The 16,835-nt window shown below is 63.8% G+C and overlaps 1 protein-coding gene across 2 annotated transcripts; it reads right to left on the minus strand.

Annotated features, from left to right (window-relative positions):
- Positions 1-1,455: 1,455 nt before the first annotated feature.
- PEAR1 (platelet endothelial aggregation receptor 1) lies at positions 1,456-14,811 on the minus strand. 2 transcript variants are annotated; one of them, XM_030965307.1, is made up of 22 exons: positions 14,701-14,811; positions 12,470-12,562; positions 12,277-12,381; positions 11,198-11,298; positions 11,008-11,100; positions 10,061-10,307; positions 9,865-9,979; positions 9,653-9,789; positions 8,948-9,160; positions 7,301-7,475; positions 6,717-6,837; positions 5,710-5,873; positions 5,516-5,618; positions 5,045-5,191; positions 4,843-4,971; positions 4,324-4,452; positions 3,788-4,003; positions 3,586-3,698; positions 3,391-3,502; positions 3,195-3,254; positions 2,544-2,732; positions 1,456-1,709 (listed from the first exon to the last, which is right to left on the minus strand). In XM_030965307.1, the coding sequence occupies exons 2-22, from the start codon at positions 12,559-12,561 to the stop codon at positions 1,558-1,560; spliced, it is 2,913 nt and encodes a 970-aa protein (XP_030821167.1). In that variant the 5' UTR covers position 12,562; positions 14,701-14,811; the 3' UTR covers positions 1,456-1,557. The 2 variants fall into 2 exon arrangements, with proteins under 2 accessions (XP_030821167.1, XP_030821166.1); XM_030965306.1 differs by having other exon boundaries at positions 8,948-9,274.
- Between the last annotated feature and the right edge of the window lie 2,024 nt (positions 14,812-16,835).

Below are 16,835 nucleotides of genomic sequence, written 5' to 3' on the forward strand. Positions count from 1 at the left end.
TTTCCTCCCCTTTCCTCCCCTTTCCCCTTTCCTTTTTCCCTTTCCTTTTCCTTTTGTCATTTGCAAGTTTCACTCATGTTTCAGGACTCCATCCACCAAACCAAGGTTTTCTCAGCAATTTTGTTCACCTTGGCTTAGGCTCCTTCCATGGAAGCAGCAGCGTTGTGGACACAGCATTCCCCACTGGTGAATTTAATATTCACACATCCCTTGTTCCTTTAATCATGTTTCTGCCTCTGGTGCATTCTGCAGTGTCATCTTCACAGCCTGCTGAACCACGAGTTTCATTCTCCAGGAGCACACCGAGTCCTGCTGCTCACAGCTTGTACTTGCCAAGCTGAATTTCCCCGAGCCTTTGGTGTCTCATTATTGCGCTTCTGGCAGAGAAACCTGCTTCAAACCCCAGGGCCAAAGTCATTCTGAAGGTAGAGTCACAGAATCATGGAATCATGGGATGGAAGGGACTTTAAAGCTCATCTCATTCCATCCCCTGCCATGGCAGGGACATCTTCTGCCATCCCAGGTTGCTCCAAACCCTGTCCAGCCTGGCCTTGGGCACTTCCAGGGATCCAGGGGCAGCCACAGCTGCTCTGGGAAACCTGTGGCAAACTTCCCCACCCTCCCAGGGAAGAATTTCTAACCTAACCCTGCTCTCTCTCAGCTGGAAGCCTTTCCTCCTTGTCCTGTCACTCCAGTTCCCGATGAACCCTGTTGGGTGTGGGACAATGCAGGTCCCTGCTCCCACTGCTGCTCCATGGCAGGCCCAGCTGGGCTGTGCAGGGATTGTTCTCCTTCCCAGGGTGTGGGACAGGCTTTGTTGGACTTTCTGGGATCCCTGCTCCCTCCCAAGGTGCCCAGAACTTTCCATGGCATCACACAGACCCCTGCTCCTTCCCAGTGGCCACAGTGGGATCTGATGGAGTTTCCACAGAGCAGAGCGGACCCTGCTCCCTCCCAGGAGCACCATGGCTTCTGCTGGGCTTTGTCCACATCCACACAAGCTCCTGCCCTATTCTGAGTCAGCTGCAGTCCTCCCCACGCTCTGCCCAGCCCACAGGAGCACCTGCTCCCCCCAGAATGCTCAGTGAGCTCCACCAGCAGAGCTCTGGGGGCTCTGCCAGCCTTTCTGCAGGCCAGATGGCTCCTTCTTCCTCCTGGGGCACTTCAGGGCTTCTCCTTTGCCTGGGTGTCATGCAGGCCCACAGGTGAGCCCACTCTGACTGCTGGCAACACCGTGGGCTCCATCAGCCTTGTCCTGTTCCATGGGCACTGCCACACTTGGAGTAGGACCCAAAAACTTTCGTGTTCCCACCTCCTGCACACCCTGGAGGGAGCTGGGGGGAACCCAGAGCAAACCTGGGGACCCCACCAGTCTCCCCCTTCCTCCCAGAGCTGCATGGTTCCCTGGCACAGACAGTGCGGAACATCAAACATCAAACACCAAATCCACACCAAACACCCTTTATTCGCCACCCAGTGGGAAGCAGCAGCAGTGCCAGGGTACCCCAGTCCCCGCAGGGACCCTCTGTCCCCTCGTGGCTGGTCCCTCCATGTCCCTCAGCGGTCCTTCCTGCGCAGGGGTGGGGACGGGGGGTAGTGGCGGGCGGGGGGCACGTCATAGTGGCTGGGGATGTGGCTGTTCTTGGGGGAGTCGTAGTGGCTGGGGGGGTCTCTGCTGGGGGGGCCCTCAGGCCCTTCAGGACAGCTCTCTGTGGGGACAAGAGAAGGCTGAAAAGGGACACGTTCCTCCCAGGGTCATGAATGTCACCGATGTCCCCCTGGGGACAGGAGCAGTGCTCGTCCTGGGTGTGGGGAACAAGAGTTCAGGACAGACCAGAGCCCTGCCCAGGGCTGGGGAAAGCACCCACGTGTCTGGGGGAACCTGGTGCTGTAGGGAAAGTGGACAACCCCCAAACCCCCATTCTCCCACGGGAACCCCAAACTCTCCCCAGGGTTGCTCAGATCCCCAAATTGCCCACCAAAGGATGCCCAGACCCTGAAACTGCCCTCAGGCCCTTCAGGACAGCTCTCTGTGGGGACAAGAGAAGGCTGAAAAGGGACATGTTCCCCCCAGGGTCATGAATGTCACCGATGTCCCCCTGGGGACAGGAGCAGTGCTCGTCCTGGGTGTGGGGAACAAGAGTTCAGGACACACTGGACCCCTGGGCCCCTGCCCAGGGCTGGGGAAAGCACCCACATGTCTGGGGATAAGCTGGTGCTGTAGGGAAAGTGGACAACCCCCAAACCGCCATTCTCCCACGGGAACCTCAAACTGTCCCCAGGGTTGCTCAGATCCCCAAATTGCCCCCCAAAGATGCCCCCAAAGGATGCCCAGACCCTGAAACTGCCCTCAGAGATAACCAGACCCCCAACCCCCATCCCTGGGGATGACCCTGAGCTGCTGTCACCAGGGTCATGTCCCCCCCCAGGGCTGTCACCAAGGCTGTTCCCTTCCTGGGGCTATGCACTCCCCATCTCTGGGGTTGTGACCCCACTGACCAGGGCCACCAGGGCCACCAGGGTGAGGGGATGCCCAGCCATACCCTGCTGTGGTGGCTCCTCAAGGAGCCCGATCTCGGCGTAGGACATCTCCCTCTGCACAGGGGATTTCATCTCCATGTAGCTGCCCTCGTGGGCCTTGGCAGGGGCAGGGGGCAGCTCCTTGATGGTGGCGTAGGGGTTCTCACTGGCCAGGGAGCTGGCGCTGGCCCTCAGCCCCTCCCAGGGGTGCTCTGGGGGACAAGGAGTTGGGGGTCCTCCCCCATGGCAGGGAGCACAGGGGAGAAGGAGCAGATGTGTCTCAGGCAAGTCCCAGCCCCATCCCTTTTCTACCCCATCCCTGTCCCTTCCCCATCCCATCCCTGCCTCTTCACCATCCCAACCCATCCCAGTCCCTTCCACATCCCAGCAAATTCTGTCACTTCCCCATCCCATCCCATCGATCCCATCCCATCCCATCTCATCCCGTCCCATCCCATCCCATCCCATCCCATCCCATCCCAACCCATCCCATTGATCCCATCTCATTGATCCCAACCCATCCCATCCCATCCCATCCCATCCCATCCCATCCCATCCCATCCCATCCCATAGATCCCATCCCATCCCCATCCCAATCCCAACCCAACCCCAACCTTTTCCCACCCCTTCCCCACCCCATCCCCATCTCTTCCCTTTCTCCATCCCACTCCCACCTTTGCTCTCCCCCTTCCTCAGGCCATGGCTGTAGGTGTAGCTCCTGTCCAGCTGCCTCCCTGTTAAGGGAGCAGATTTGGGGTCCCCTCTGCCTCATCTTCTCCCCCCAGCATGAAAGTTACCCCATCCCAGCTCCTTCCCAGGGGACCCAGGTGCCCACCCCACTCCAGATCTGCCCCTCCACCCCCTCCTTACCCCTGGTGCCCATGGCTGATGCCCCGAGGTGTTTCCAGTCAGGAGGCAGCGTGGCATTGCCCTCGGGGCTGTAGGGTCTCTCCACGCCAGGGAAGAGTTGGGTGCCAGGCGCCTGGAGCCCAAAAAGGGGACGGGTTGGCCTTGAAGGAGGTGGCAGTGGTGCCCCACACTGTGCTGTGCCACAGCCTGCCAAACCTTGAGGGAGCTGCTGGCTCTGTCCTGGGCACCGGGGGCTGGCAGCGGGCACTGGGACAGCGTGTGGTAGCTGGGGTTGGAGTAGTAGTGGGCATGGTGGCTGGGGGGCACATCTGCAGGGACACGAGCGGCACCTGAGGTGACAGCCTGCTGCCAGAGAGCCACCAGGGCTGGGGCCACACCTCCACCACGCTGCACTGACCTGGCACCATGTAGTCAGATGTGTCCGTCTGTCCTGCTCGGTAGGCCACGGCCAGGTGCCGCCGCTCCTTGTCCTTGTGCCAGCGGTGGTAGCACAGGGCTGTCACCACCACGGCCACCAGCAGTGCCACCAGGGCCACCAGGCTCAGCACCATGCCCAGGGGACTGGAGGCCGCAGGGGGGGCTGGCTCGATGGTGTAGGGCACGTCAGGATGCCCTGGTGGGGAGGGGGGGATAAACTGGGCCTGGGGCAGGGATGGGAAAAGGATTGGGATTGGGTTGGGGATGGCATTGGGATGGGATGGGATCAATGGTATGGGATGGGATCAATGAGATGGGATCAATGGGATGGGATTGATGGGATGGGATGGAATCGATGGGATGGGATCAGTGGGATGGGATGGGATGGAATGGGATTGGATGGCCCCAATAGCCCCATACTGGGACCACAAGGTGGTCCAACAGCCCCATACTGGGACCAGTCAGCCCCAAGGTGGTCCAATAACCCCTGGGGACCCCCGTCCTGCCCCCACTCACCAGCCTGACAGCGGGGCCCAGTCGTGCCTGGGGTGCAGGGACACGTCCCGTTGGTGGGGTCACAGGTGGCGTTGTGGGGACAGTGGCAGAGCTGCTCACACTGGAGCCCAAAGGTCCCGCGGGCACAGGCTGGGGACACAGCGGAACGGTACAGGTCCATACTGGGACTACTGGGTGGAACAATAGCTCGTACTGGGGTCCAACTGGGACATACTGAACCAGTGAGCCAAGTGGCCAACAGCTCCATACTGGGGGGGGTCCAACAGCCCCATACTGGGACCAGTGAGCCACAAGGTGGTCCAATAACCCCATACTGGGACCACCTTGTGGTCCAACAGCCCCATACTGGGAGCAGCCAGCCCCAAGGTGGCCAGGACCATGGAGGTCCACAGGGGTCTGTATGGCTCCGTACTGCCCAGGCCAGAAGTGCCCAGGAGTCACCCAGGTGGCCACGGGCAGTTCTCTCTTGCTCCCCCCATCCAGACCAAGGGCACCTTGCTCCCCCTGACCCCCACTCACGCTGGGAGCAGCGGGGCCCCCGCCAGCCCGGGCTGCAGAGGCAGGAGCCGTTGGTGGGGTGGCACCAGGAGCCGTTGGCACAGGAGCAGCTCAGGGAGCAGCGCTTGCCGTAGGGGCCGGCGGGACAGGCTGGGGACAGAGGAACGAGCTTGGCCGCGATCCCACAGGATCAGCAGCTGGATTTTGTGGGGTGCTCACTCACGGCGCTGGCAGCTGGGGCCGCGGAACCCCGGGGTGCAGGTGCAGGATCCATCCTGGGGCGAGCAGGAGGCTCCGTTGCGGCAGGAGCAGGACATGAGGCAGCCCCAGCCCCAGGAGCCCTGGGGACAGCTCTGCTTGCACTGCTGCCCTGCAGGGAGGGGAGGGGGGAAATCATGGCTGAGGGCACACCGGGCTCCTCCCGAGGGGGAGGTGGTACAACAGCCCCATACTGGGACCAGTCAGCCACAGGGTGATCCAATAGCTCCATACTGGGACCAGTCAGCCACAGGGTGATCCAACAGCTCCATACTGGGACCAGTCAGCCACAAGGTGATCCAATAGCTCCATACTGGGACCAGTCAGCCACAAGGTGATCCAACAGCTCCATACTGGGACCACAGGGTTGTCCAATAGCCCCATACTGGGACCAGCCACCCCCAAGGTGCTCCAACAGCCCCGATGTCCCCTTTACCTGTCCAGCCAGGCAGGCAGTGGCACTCTCCTGTCACGGGGTCACATCCATCAGCGTGGGCACAGACGCAGCGCTGCCCACAGCCTGCCCCAAACGTCCCGTTCTGGAGCACAGGGACAGGCTGGCACTCAGCACGGGCTGGTGGCACCAACCCCGGTGCCAGCAGCAGCAGCAGCAGAGCCAGCAGCACTCACCGGGCAGGGCTGCAGGCACTGAGGGCCCTGCCAGCCCGGGGGGCAGTGGCAGGTCCCACTCTGGGGGTCGCAGGGTGCCCCATGGGCACAGTCACAGCTCCGGTTGCAGCCGGGACCCCAAGTGCCAGCAGGGCAGGGCAGGGAGCAGTCAGGTCCGTGCCAGCCTGTGGGGTGGGATGAGGGGACACTGGGGTGGGTGTGGGGATGGGGACAGGGACCCCCCAGTGTCAGAACCCAGGACAACCCTGGATGGCTCCAACCCCTGCCAGGGGGCTCAGAGACCCTGGCACAGAGCCCAAAATGCCCCTGTGGTTTTGATTATGACCCGTGGAGCAAATTACCAACCTTGTATGAAAATCAGCAAGCCACAACAGTTTAAGTAGAATATTAGTGAAGTTATTATGGGGTGGAAAAGTAAATTTTAGGGTTTTTGGTATGGGGGTTCAGGAGGCAAGATGGAGGGAACTGGGTGTGTCCAGCCTTTCTCCTTCTTTTTCTTGGCCTCCATCTTCTGCTGTGATGGTGGCACTTACAGATTGGTTTAGAATAGAAGCTCACTGTCTAACACAGGTGATAGGGAAGTAATTGTAAATATTGTACATGTAGTTTTTGGTATAAAGACATAAAACCGCCCCAGAGGCAGGCAGAGTGCCTGGAACTGTCCTGCTGGACAGACCTTGGCAGGGCAGGAGAAAATTTTTTACAGATAAGGAACAATAAACAACCTTGAGACTGAGAAAAGAAGAGCCCTGACTGCTTCTTCAAGCACCGGGCTGGGAAAAGAGACTTTGGGACTTTTCTCGGGGTCACTGTGACCAGCTACAGATCCTGACACCCCAGGACCTGGTGAGCACCAGGACACAGGTGCTGCTGCTGGAGGGGTGGCAGATGCCCCCATTCTGGGCAGGGACAGGGGGTGGCACAGGACATCCCCTCAGGGCAGGGGGTGAGCAGGACCCTGCCTGGGGCTCCAGAGGAGGGGAGGGCACATGGGGAGGGGTTCCCACCTTCCTTGCAGAAGCAGGAGCCGTCGAGCGGGGAGCAGGCGAGGCTGTGCTGGCAGGAGCAGAGCCCCGAGCAGTTCACCCCAAAGGTGTTGGGGGGACACAGGGAGGAGCAGTGCTCGTCCTGGGTGTGGGGAACAAGAGTTCAGGACAGACCAGAGCCCTGCCCAGGGCCGGGGAAAGCACCCACGTGTCTGGGGGAACCTGGTGCTGTAGGGAAAGTGGACAACCCCAAACCCCCATTCTCCCACAGGAACCTCGAACTCTCCCCAGGGTTGCCCAGATCCCCAAATTGCCCCCCAAAGATGCCCCCAAATGATGCCCAGACCCTGAAATTGCCCTCAGAGATAACCAGACCCCCAACCCATCCCTGGAGATGCCCAGACCCCTATGCTTCCCCCAGGGATGCCCAGACCCCCCTGTTTCCCCCAGGGATGCTCAGACCCCAAATTTCCCCCAGGGATGCCCAGACCCCACTCTCCCCCACCCTCCAAACCATCCAGACCCCCCCTTTGCCCCCAGAACTTTCCAGAGCCCCCGTGACCCCTCCAGCAGCACCCACCCCTCCCTCTCCCCCAGCCCCTCACCGTGTAGCCGGGGGGGCAGTGGCAGCGCCCGGTGGTCCCATCACAGACCCCCCCGTGCAGGCAGAGGCAGCTGTGCAGGCAGCCGGCCCCGAAGGAGCCCGGGGGGCAGCTCTCGTTGCAGTAGAGCCCAGCCCAGCCTGGCAGGCAAAGGCATTCGCCGAGCATCGGGTGGCAGCTGGGGGGGGCACACTCAGAACCCCAGTGCTCCCAGTACGGGCACTGGAGCACGCTCAGAACCCCAGTGCTCCCAGTACGGGGCAGTGGAGCTCGCTCAGAACCCCAGTGCTCCCAGTACGGGCACTGGAGCACGCTCAGAACCCCAGTGCTCCCAGTACGGGCACTGGAGCACGCTCAGAACCCCAGTGCTCCCAGTAAGGGGCAGTGGTGCACACTCAGAACCCCAGTGCTCCCAGTACAGGCACTGGAGCACGCTCAGAACCCCAGTGCTCCCAGTACGGGCACTGGTGCACACTCAGAACCCCAGTGCTCCCAGTACGGGCACTGGAGCACGCTCAGAACCCCAGTGCTCCCAGTAAGGGGCAGTGGTGCACATTCAGAACCCCAGTGCTCCCAGTAAGGGGCACTGGAGCTCGCTCAGAACCCCAGTGCTCCCAGTACGGGCACTGGTGCACACTCAGAACCCCAGTGCTCCCAGTACGGGCACTGGAGCACACTCAGAACCCCAGTGCTCCCAGTACGGGCACTGGAGCACGCTCAGAACCCCAGTGCTCCCAGTACGGGCACTGATGCACACTCAGAACCCCAGTGCTCCCAGTACAGGCACTGGAGCTGCTGGCGAGGGGCTTTGCAAAGGGGGGAGCACAAAACTCCTGCCCCAGGTGGGGATTAAAGAGCTCCTGGGGATGCAGCCAAGGCCTGGGGGGGTGGGGGTGGCATGGGGGGAGGAAGGAGGGGAGGATGAGGATGGTGGGAGAGGGGAGGGAGGAGCTGGGTGGGATGGGGATGCTGGGGTGGGATGGGGATGCTGGGGTGGGATTGGGGTTTTGGGGTGGGATTGGGGTGTCAGGGTGGACTGGGGATGTTGGGGTGGGATGGAATGATGGGGTAGGATGGGCATGTTGGGGTGGGATTGGGGTGTTTGAGTGGGATTGGGGTGCCACGATGTTGGGGTGGGATTCAGGTGCCAGGATGGGATGGGGATGCTGGAGTGGGATTGGGGTGTTGGGGTGGGCTGGGGGTGTTGGGGTGGGATTGGAGTGCTAGGATGGGATGGGATTGGGATGCTGGGGTGGGATGGGGGTGCTGCAGTGAGATTGAGTATGCCAGGGTGGGATGGGGGTGTTTGGGTGGGATGGGAGTGCTGGGGTGGGATGGGGATGTTCAGGTAGGATTGGGGTGCCAGGATGGGAGGGGGATGCCAGGGTGGGATGAGAGTGCCAGGATGGGAGTGTTGGGGTGGGATTGGGGTGCCAGGATGAGAAGAGGATGCCAGAATGGGATGGGTTTGGGATGCTGGGGTGCGATTGGGGTGTTGGAGTGGGATGGAGGTGTTGGGGTGGGACTGGCGTGCCAGGATGGGATGGGTGTGTTTGGGTGGGCTGGAATGACAGGGTTGGATGGGGGTGTTGGGGTGGGATGGGAACGCCGGCGTCGGCTGGGGATACCAGGATGCGCTGGCTGCAGTACCTCAGGCTGTGCTGCGGGTGGCAGAGGCAGCGGCTCTCGCAGTGCAGCCCGTAGAGGCCGGGCCCGCAGTGCCGCTCCTCGCAGCGGCTGCCCCGGAACCCGGCCTCGCACAGGCAGCCCCCGTCCACATGGAAGCACTGCCCGCCATTGGCACAGTCACAGCTCTGCCGGCAGTCCTGCCCGTACCGCCCCGCCGGGCACCTCTCCTGGCACCTGCGGGGGGGCACAGCTGGTGACACAGCCCCGCCAAGAGCTGGGGTGCCCCCTGGGATGCCCCCAACCCCGAGCTGAGGCCATCCAGCTCGTTGCCTGCCACACTGGGGGTGCCTGGCATGCATGCGGTGGGTTGTGGTGGCCTTGTCCCCATGTGCCACATCCCCATGTGCCACATGCCCCCTGCCATCCCCTGTGCCTTGTCCCTGGGTGCCCCCTCCCCGTGCACCTCCACCTCCACCTGCTGCCGGACCATCGACCCCCCCCCCCAAAACGCCCTGTCCCCAAGTGTCCCCTCCCCCTTCCCCCATCCCCTCGGCCTTCCCACCCCCTGTACCCCCAATCCCCCAGCCCCTCATTCCCCTCCCCACCCCAAAATGTATCCCCAGCCCCCACAATCCAGGTGCTGCTCATGCCCCTCCCTCCATCCCCCATCACCTCAGACCCCCATGCCCATTTTTCCCCCATTTTTGCCCCATTTTTCCCCCTCACTGCTCTCCGGTGAAGCCGGGGCTGCACTGGCACTGCCCCCCGTGGGGGTCACAGTGCCCCCCGTTGTGGCACCCGCACCGGCCCTGGCAGCCGGGCCCGAAGCGCCCGGGGGGGCACGGCACGGAGCAGATCTCCCCCTGCAAAGGAGCACCGGGCTCAGCGGGGGAAACTGAGGCAGGGAGCGCGTTCAGAGAGGGGCACAGCCCACCTACCATCCATCCGTGAGGGCAGACGCAGGTGCTGCTGCTGGAGGGGTGGCAGATGCCCCCATTCTGGCAGGGACAGGGGGTGGCACAGGACATCCCCTCAGGACAGGGCACCTCGCAGCTGTGGGGGGTCAGGGGTGAGCAGGGCCCTGCCTGGGGCTGGCACAGGAGGGGAGGGCACAGAGGGAGGGTCCCAACTCACAGGGGGCCGCTCAGCCCCGGGGGGCAGAGGCAGGCGCCGGTGGAGGCGTTGCAGGGGGCCTGGTGGTGGCAGGGGCAGGACAGGTGGCAGCTCTGCCCGTAGGTGCCAGGTGGGCACGGCTGGCTGCACAGGGGGTCGGTGAAGCCGGAGGGACAGGAGCAGACCCCGGTCAGGGGGTCACAAGGGGCCCCATGGTGGCAGGGGCAGCGCTGTCCACAGTCCGGGCCCCAGGAATGCTCATCGCACTCTGCATGGGGGAGAGCAGGGGTACTTCCTGTTCCAACCCATCCCATCGATACCATGCCATGCCATGCCATGCCGTGCCATGCCATGCCATGCCATCCCATCCCATCCCATCCCATCCCATCCCATCCCATCCCATCCCATCCCATCCCATCCCATCGATACCATGCCATGCCATGCCATGCCATGCCATCCCATCCATCCCATCCCATCCCATCCCATTGATACCATGCCATGCCATGCCATGCCATGCCATCCCATCCATCCCATCCCATCCCATCCCATCCCATCGATACCATGCCATGCCATGCCATCCCATCCCACCCCAATCCCATCCCAACCCCATCCCCATTAACCCCTTGGGTGCCCCACCGCGGCTGCCCAGCCCTCCCGGGAAGCCCCATCTGCCCCTCCTGGCTGGGGGTGCCCACTCCAGCTGTGTCCACTCCAGCTGTGCCCCCTCAGCTGTGCCACCCACCCCAGATGTGCCACCCCAGCTGTGCCATCCCAGCTGCACCCAATCCAGCTGTGTCCACCCCAGCTGTGCCCACCCCAGCTGTGCCCACCCATCTCAGCAGTGCCCTGCCCAGCTGTGCCCACCCACCCCAGCTGTGCCCACCCACCCCAGCTGTTCCCACCCCAGCCGTGCCCCCCCAAGCTGTTCCCACCCACCCCAGCCGTGCCCGCCCCAGCTGTGCCCTCACCGCTGGAGCAGCTGGGCCCGCGCCAGCCCGGCTCGCACTGGCACAGCTCGGGAGCCACGCAGCGCCCATGGACGCACTCCTGGCTGCAGTGAGCTGGGGGGACACGGCACGGAGCGTCCCCAGGGAGCTCTGGGGACACCCTGCAGGGGGACACAGCCCCAGGGCCCCCCCGAGCCCCGGCCCCACTCACGGACACACGAGTCGCGGCTCTCGTAGTAGCCCTGGCAGCACTGGTAGCGCCGCCGGTAGTCGGTGCGGACGGCCAGGCGGTACTCGGTGCGGTACAGCACCCTGCGCCGCCAGGGGACACCGTGAGGCTCCTGGCTGCCAGGGCTTGCGGACAGCCTGAGCTGGGACAGCCCTCGCAGTGTCCCTGTGCCCCTGGCCTTGGGGACAGCCTGCACTGGGACATCCCCCCTGTCCCCCCAGCCTTGGGGACAGCCTGAGCTGGGACAGCCCTCCCAGACCCCCTGTCCCCTCCAGTCCTTCCAGCCCCCCTGTCCCCCCTGGCCTTGGGCGCAGCACCTCTCCAGTCCTGCCAGAGCTTGGGGACACCCTGCACTGGGACAGCCCCCCTGGCCTTGGGCACAGCCCCCCACTCAGGGCTTGGGGACAGCCTGCACTGACACCCTCCGCCCTCTCAGCCTGCAGTTTCCTGCAGCCTGTTTTGGGGACACCTTGCACTGGGACAGCCCTCCCAATGTCCCTGTCCCCCTGGCCTTGGGGACACCTTGCACTGGGACAGCCCTCCCAGCCTCCCTCCAGTCCTCGCAGGGCCTTGGGGACACGCTGTGCCGGGATAATTCCCCTTCAGCTCCCCATGGCCCCTTGGCACCTGCAGCCTCCTGGCCTTGGGGACAGACCCTCTGCAGCCCCTCCGTGAGCCTGGGGACACCGGCATTGGGACAGCCCCCCTGAGCTTGGGGCAACCCCCCCAGCCCCTCCTCCATCCCCGTCACTGTTCTTGTCCCCCTCCAGCCCCCACGGCCCTGGGGACACCATGCACTGGGACATTCCCCCTCCAGCCCCCTCACTGTCCTTGTCCCCCTCCAAGCCCTCAAACCCTTGGGGATGCCCTGGGGTGGGACAGCCCCCCATGGCCCTGGGGACACCCTGCAGTGGAACAGCCCCCCTCCAACCCTTCATAGCCTTTGGGACACTTCAGTGGGACATTCCCCCTCCAGCCCCCTCACTGTCCTTGTCCCCCTCCACCCCCCCATGGCCCTGGGGACACCCTGCGGTCCCCGAGGGGCTCTGGGGTGCTCCCACCTCTGCTGTGGGCAGGGCAGGGGGAGCCCCAGCCCCCCAGGGCAGGGCCGGCTGGAGGGCACCACGTGCGGTTTGCTGTAGGATTCCTTCACTGGCGCCGTGAAGCTGCGGGTGGGGGGAGTTTGGGGTGACTGCCGGTCCTGGGAGACCCCAGGGCTGTCGCTGTCCCCCTCCCCTGTCCCTTCACTCCTACCTCTCCCAGTAGCTGCAGACGTTGGGGTCTCCGGGCCGGAGGGCAGCCAGGAGCCCGGCGTGCACGGCCAGCACCGCGGCCCGCAGCAGCATCCTGCACGGAGAGAGCGGCTGCACCCCGTGCCTCCACAAATTCCCGCTCCCCACCCACCGCCCCCGGGCCCAGCTCCACATCCGACCTCCCTGCAGGGCTGCCTTCGCATTCCTCCATCCCAAAAATCAGCCCCGGCCCCGCTGCTCCCCGAGCGCTGCTCTATGCCAAAGGGAAACTGAGGCACGGCCGCTCAGCAGCCTGGGTGGCCCCACCAGCCTCATCCCGGCATCCTGAGACACCTCGGGGCACATCTGGAGCATCACCCCGACCTGTCCTGGACACCCCATGCTAAGGGGGGGATGCCCGGGGTGCCAGGGTGGGGTCGGGCACGGCGCCTCCAGCCCTGGCACGGCGCCGCGCGGCCCCACTTCAACTCGCTCTGTGTTTATTCCCAGCTGAGTTTCCTGGATCCAGCAGCTTCTTGCTCAACCCAGAGAGGGTCTGGCTCTGCCGGGGCGGCTCTGGGAGTGTTTCCAGCCGCGGGGCCGGGCTGGGAGGGCCGGCGACCCCCGAGCCCGCCGTGCCGGGCGTGTTGTTTACCGGGATCAGCATTTCGGGGCAGGGCTGCCGTGTGCCAGGGAGGAAACAGAGGTTTCCTGGTTAGCACAGCTGGATTTACCGGGGCTTCCTTGCTGTTCCAGCCATAGGATACCCCAAAGGTGCTCCCTGGGTTTGTCCTCCCCCTCAGCAGAGCCCGCGCTGCGTTTTGGGGCCAGAGCATCCGGTTTGGGGTGGAAAAAGTGTCAGTGGGAAAGTTTCCCCCCATTTCCCTTCAACTCCCAGCAGGGAGGAATTAATTGCTCAGCCGCTGCCAGAATTCCCTCCCATGGACCCTGCCGAGGGGAGAGAGCCAGGGGAACCCCGAGGTCATATCCAGCCTCATCCTCGGGGGAACCCCAAGTTCATCCCCAGCCTCATCCTCGGGAGAACCCCGAGCTCCTCCCCAGCCTCATCCTCAGGAGAACCCCGAGTTCATATCCAGCCTCATCCTCGGAGAACCCCGAGTTCATATCCAGCCTCATCCTCAAGGGAACCCCGAGTTCATATCCAGCCTCATCCTCAGGGGGACCCCGAGTTCATCCCCAGCCTCATCCTTGGGGGCACCCCGAGTTCATCCCCAGCCTCATCCCCAGGAGAACCCCGAGTTCATCCCCAGCCTCATCCTCAGGAGCTTCCCCCCCCTCATCCTCAGGAGAACCCCGAGTTCATCCCCAGCCTCATCCTCAGGAGAACGCCGAGTTCATCCCCAGCCTCATCCTCGGGAAGAGCATCCCCAGCCTCACCTCAGGAGAACCGAGCCCTCCCCAGCCTCATGGGGAACCCTCATCCCCACCTCCGGGGAGAACCCCAGCCCTCCCCACCTCATCCTCGGGGGAACCCCAAGTTCATCCCCAGCCTCATCCTCGGGAGAACCCTCCTCCCCAGCCTCATCCTCAGGGGAACCCCGAGTTCATCCCCAGCCTCATCCCCAGGAGAACCCCAAGTTCATATCCAGCCTCATCCCCCTCTTCCAGCAATGCGGGGGGACCAGGGGGGTCCCAGCAGCGCTGGGAAAAACAGGAACCACGGGGAGATGCTGGCAGGAAATGCAAGGAGTCATCAAACGTTGCCAGCACGTCCCATCTGCTCCTCACCGTGGGGCTCAGCCCCCCCAAAACGGCAACAGGCACCCCCAGACCCAGCGCTCCCCTCCGCACAGCGTCCCTAAGAGCCCCCCGGGTGGGGTGAGGAGCATCCCGCGGGTGATGGGGCTGGAAGGAGCGTGTGGGGTGAGGGCAGGGGAGCTGCCCTGCCCTGTCCCTGCGGGGGACACGGTGCTGACCCCCCCACAGCCGCTATCTGCGCCCAAAGCGCTTCCTCTGCCACAGCCCGGGGGCTGACGCGTTTCCTCCGCAGGGATGGGGCTGCGGAGGGCCAGGGGCGCACGGGGGCGAGTCAGGGGCAGGGAAAGGGGCAGGGGCGGCTTTGGGGTCACCAAAGGGGTGTCGCAGCGCTGTCCCCTCCCTCTGGAACCTGCGCCCTCCCGTGTCCCCCAGGGCGATGGCACCGTCCCCGCGCACAGCGCCCCGCAGGGCACGGTGCCACCCGCCCGAGCCAGCCCTGCCCCGGGGTGCCCCGCTGGGGACAGTGGCACTCACCTGGCCGGGCCGCGGTGGCAGGCAGGGGCAGGGCTGGCCTGGCCGGCCGGGATGGCGCAGCGCGGCCGTCGGAAGCGGAGGGAGGGCTGGAGCTGCTCTCAGGAAGTTTGGACGTGGAGTCAACTACGGAAAAGGGAAAAAAATAAAAAAATTCCCCTTAATTATTTTTTTTTCTTTTTTTTTTTCGCTTCTGTCCAGAAACCAGAGGGTTTTGGCAGAGCAGCACTGCCGGGACTGCTCTCACAGAGCACTGGATGGGGAGGGGTCTGTGGGGACATCCTGGTGCAGCCCCTCGGGGGGGTCCTGGTGCTGCAGGGTGTCCCCTTCCCCAGGGCCTGGCCCGGGTTGTCCCCCAGGGCTGGGGCAAGCGAAGGGACCCCCTGAGCAAGGGGCAGCTGCTCTGTGGTGAGGGCATGTGGGGACCAGGGAGTCCTCTGGCTTCAGGGCAGAGGCTGCTGGCAGCAGAGCAGAGACCGGGGTTGGTGCCCAACGTCCTGGGCACAGCATCCCTGCATCCCAGGACATCATCCCTGCATCCCAGGACATCATCTCTGCATCCCAGAGACATCATCCCTGCATCCCAACACTCCAGGCATGGCATCCCTGCATCCCAGGACATCATCCCTGCATCCCAGGACATCATCCCTGCATCCCAACACTCCAGGCATGGCATCCCTGCATCCCAGGACATCATCCCTGCATCCCAGGACATAATTCCTGCATCCCAGGGTCACATGGTCCCTGCATCCCAACATCCCAGGATATCATTCCTTCATCCCAGGACGTCATCCCTGCATCCCAACATCCCTGGCATGTCATCCCTGCATCCCAACATCCTGGGCACAGCATCCCTGCATCCCAGAATGTCATCCCTGCATCCCAGGGACATGTGGGCCCTACATCCCAATATCTGGGCACACATCATCCCAACATCCCAACATCCTGGGCACAGCATCCCTGCATCCCTGGCACATCATCCCTGCATCTAACACCCTGGGCAGAGCATCCCTGCATCCCAGAATGGCATCCCTGCATCCCAGGACATCATCCCAACATCCCAGGACATCATTCCTGCATCCCAATGTCCCTGGCACAGCATCCCTGCATCCCCAAATCTCAGATGCACATCTCCCCCACACCCCGGGGCACAGTGTCCCCCCATCCCGGACACTGTGTTCCCCCATCCCGGGCACAGTGTCCCCACACCCCGGGGCACAGTGTCCCCACACCCCGGGCACACAGCATCTCCACATTTTAGGATCCTGGGCACACCCCAGGGCTGCAGGCACGAGTCATTCCCTCACTGCAGACACCCCAGGGTCCCTGGCCGTGTGTCCCCCCGCATCCCAGGATCCCTGACCACACATCACCCCCATACCCTGGGATCACCCCCGCACCCCCGGGTTCTCAGCCATCCCCCACCTCTGCATCCCAAATACCACAATTCAATCCCGGATTCCTGACCACCTCCCCTCATCCCGCGGTCCCCGTGTTCCCCCCGTGTTCCCCCGACCCCGGGACCCCCGGACAGACAGCTCAGCACCACGGGGGCCCCCTTGCCCAGCTGCCCCCCACCCCCAGCACACATTAGCGGCTCCCGATGCGCCGTTAATTGCTCTGCTCGTTACAGGAACAGCTCTAATCACTCACAATGATTTTCACATCCCAGGGAGACTCGGCTGCCCGCCCCCCCTCGCCGTTCCTCTCCCGGGGTCTCCATTAGGATCAAGCCCACCCGCAGCTGGGGCTCCCCCAAAACGGCGTTTCCCGGAGCAGGGGTGGGAATGGGGAACGTGGGGGCTGCGGGGCCCTGGAATGGGAGAGGATATTGGACACGGGACGGGCTGGGGACATCCGGAGCTGAGGATCTGCCGGGGAAGTGACCCCTCCCTCCAATGCTTTTTAAGGTGTCCCCAGGGCGAGGGGGGGAAATATTGCTCGGGGACATTCCAGGGGCACTTCAGTGCTGAGATGCCTTTGCAGCCCCCCCGGGACCCCCAGAGGCGGAGAGGACGGAGACCCCCGAGTGCACTTTGGTGTGGTTGGGGCTGTGCAGAGCCCACCGCTCGCAGTGCCGGGATCCGGCTGCATCCTCAGCTCCCCCAAACCCATCACTGATCCTCTCGGAGCGGACC

The sequence above is a fragment of the Camarhynchus parvulus genome, chromosome 25, assembly GCF_901933205.1.
Source record: "Camarhynchus parvulus chromosome 25, STF_HiC, whole genome shotgun sequence".
Taxonomy (NCBI): Eukaryota; Metazoa; Chordata; class Aves; order Passeriformes; family Thraupidae; genus Camarhynchus; species Camarhynchus parvulus.

Coding starts and splice junctions, on each gene's coding strand:
- PEAR1 (XM_030965306.1), bottom strand. CDS start 12,561: ATGCTGCTGCGGGCCGCGGTGCTGGCCGTGCACGCCGGGCTCCTGGCT. Junction 9,980..10,060: donor CCGGGGCTGAGCGGCCCCCT/GTGAGTTGGGAC, acceptor GACCCCCCACAG/CTGCGAGGTGCCCTGTCCTG. Junction 6,838..7,300: donor ACTGCCCCCCCGGCTACACG/GTGAGGGGCTGG, acceptor CCCCACACCCAG/GACGAGCACTGCTCCTCCCT.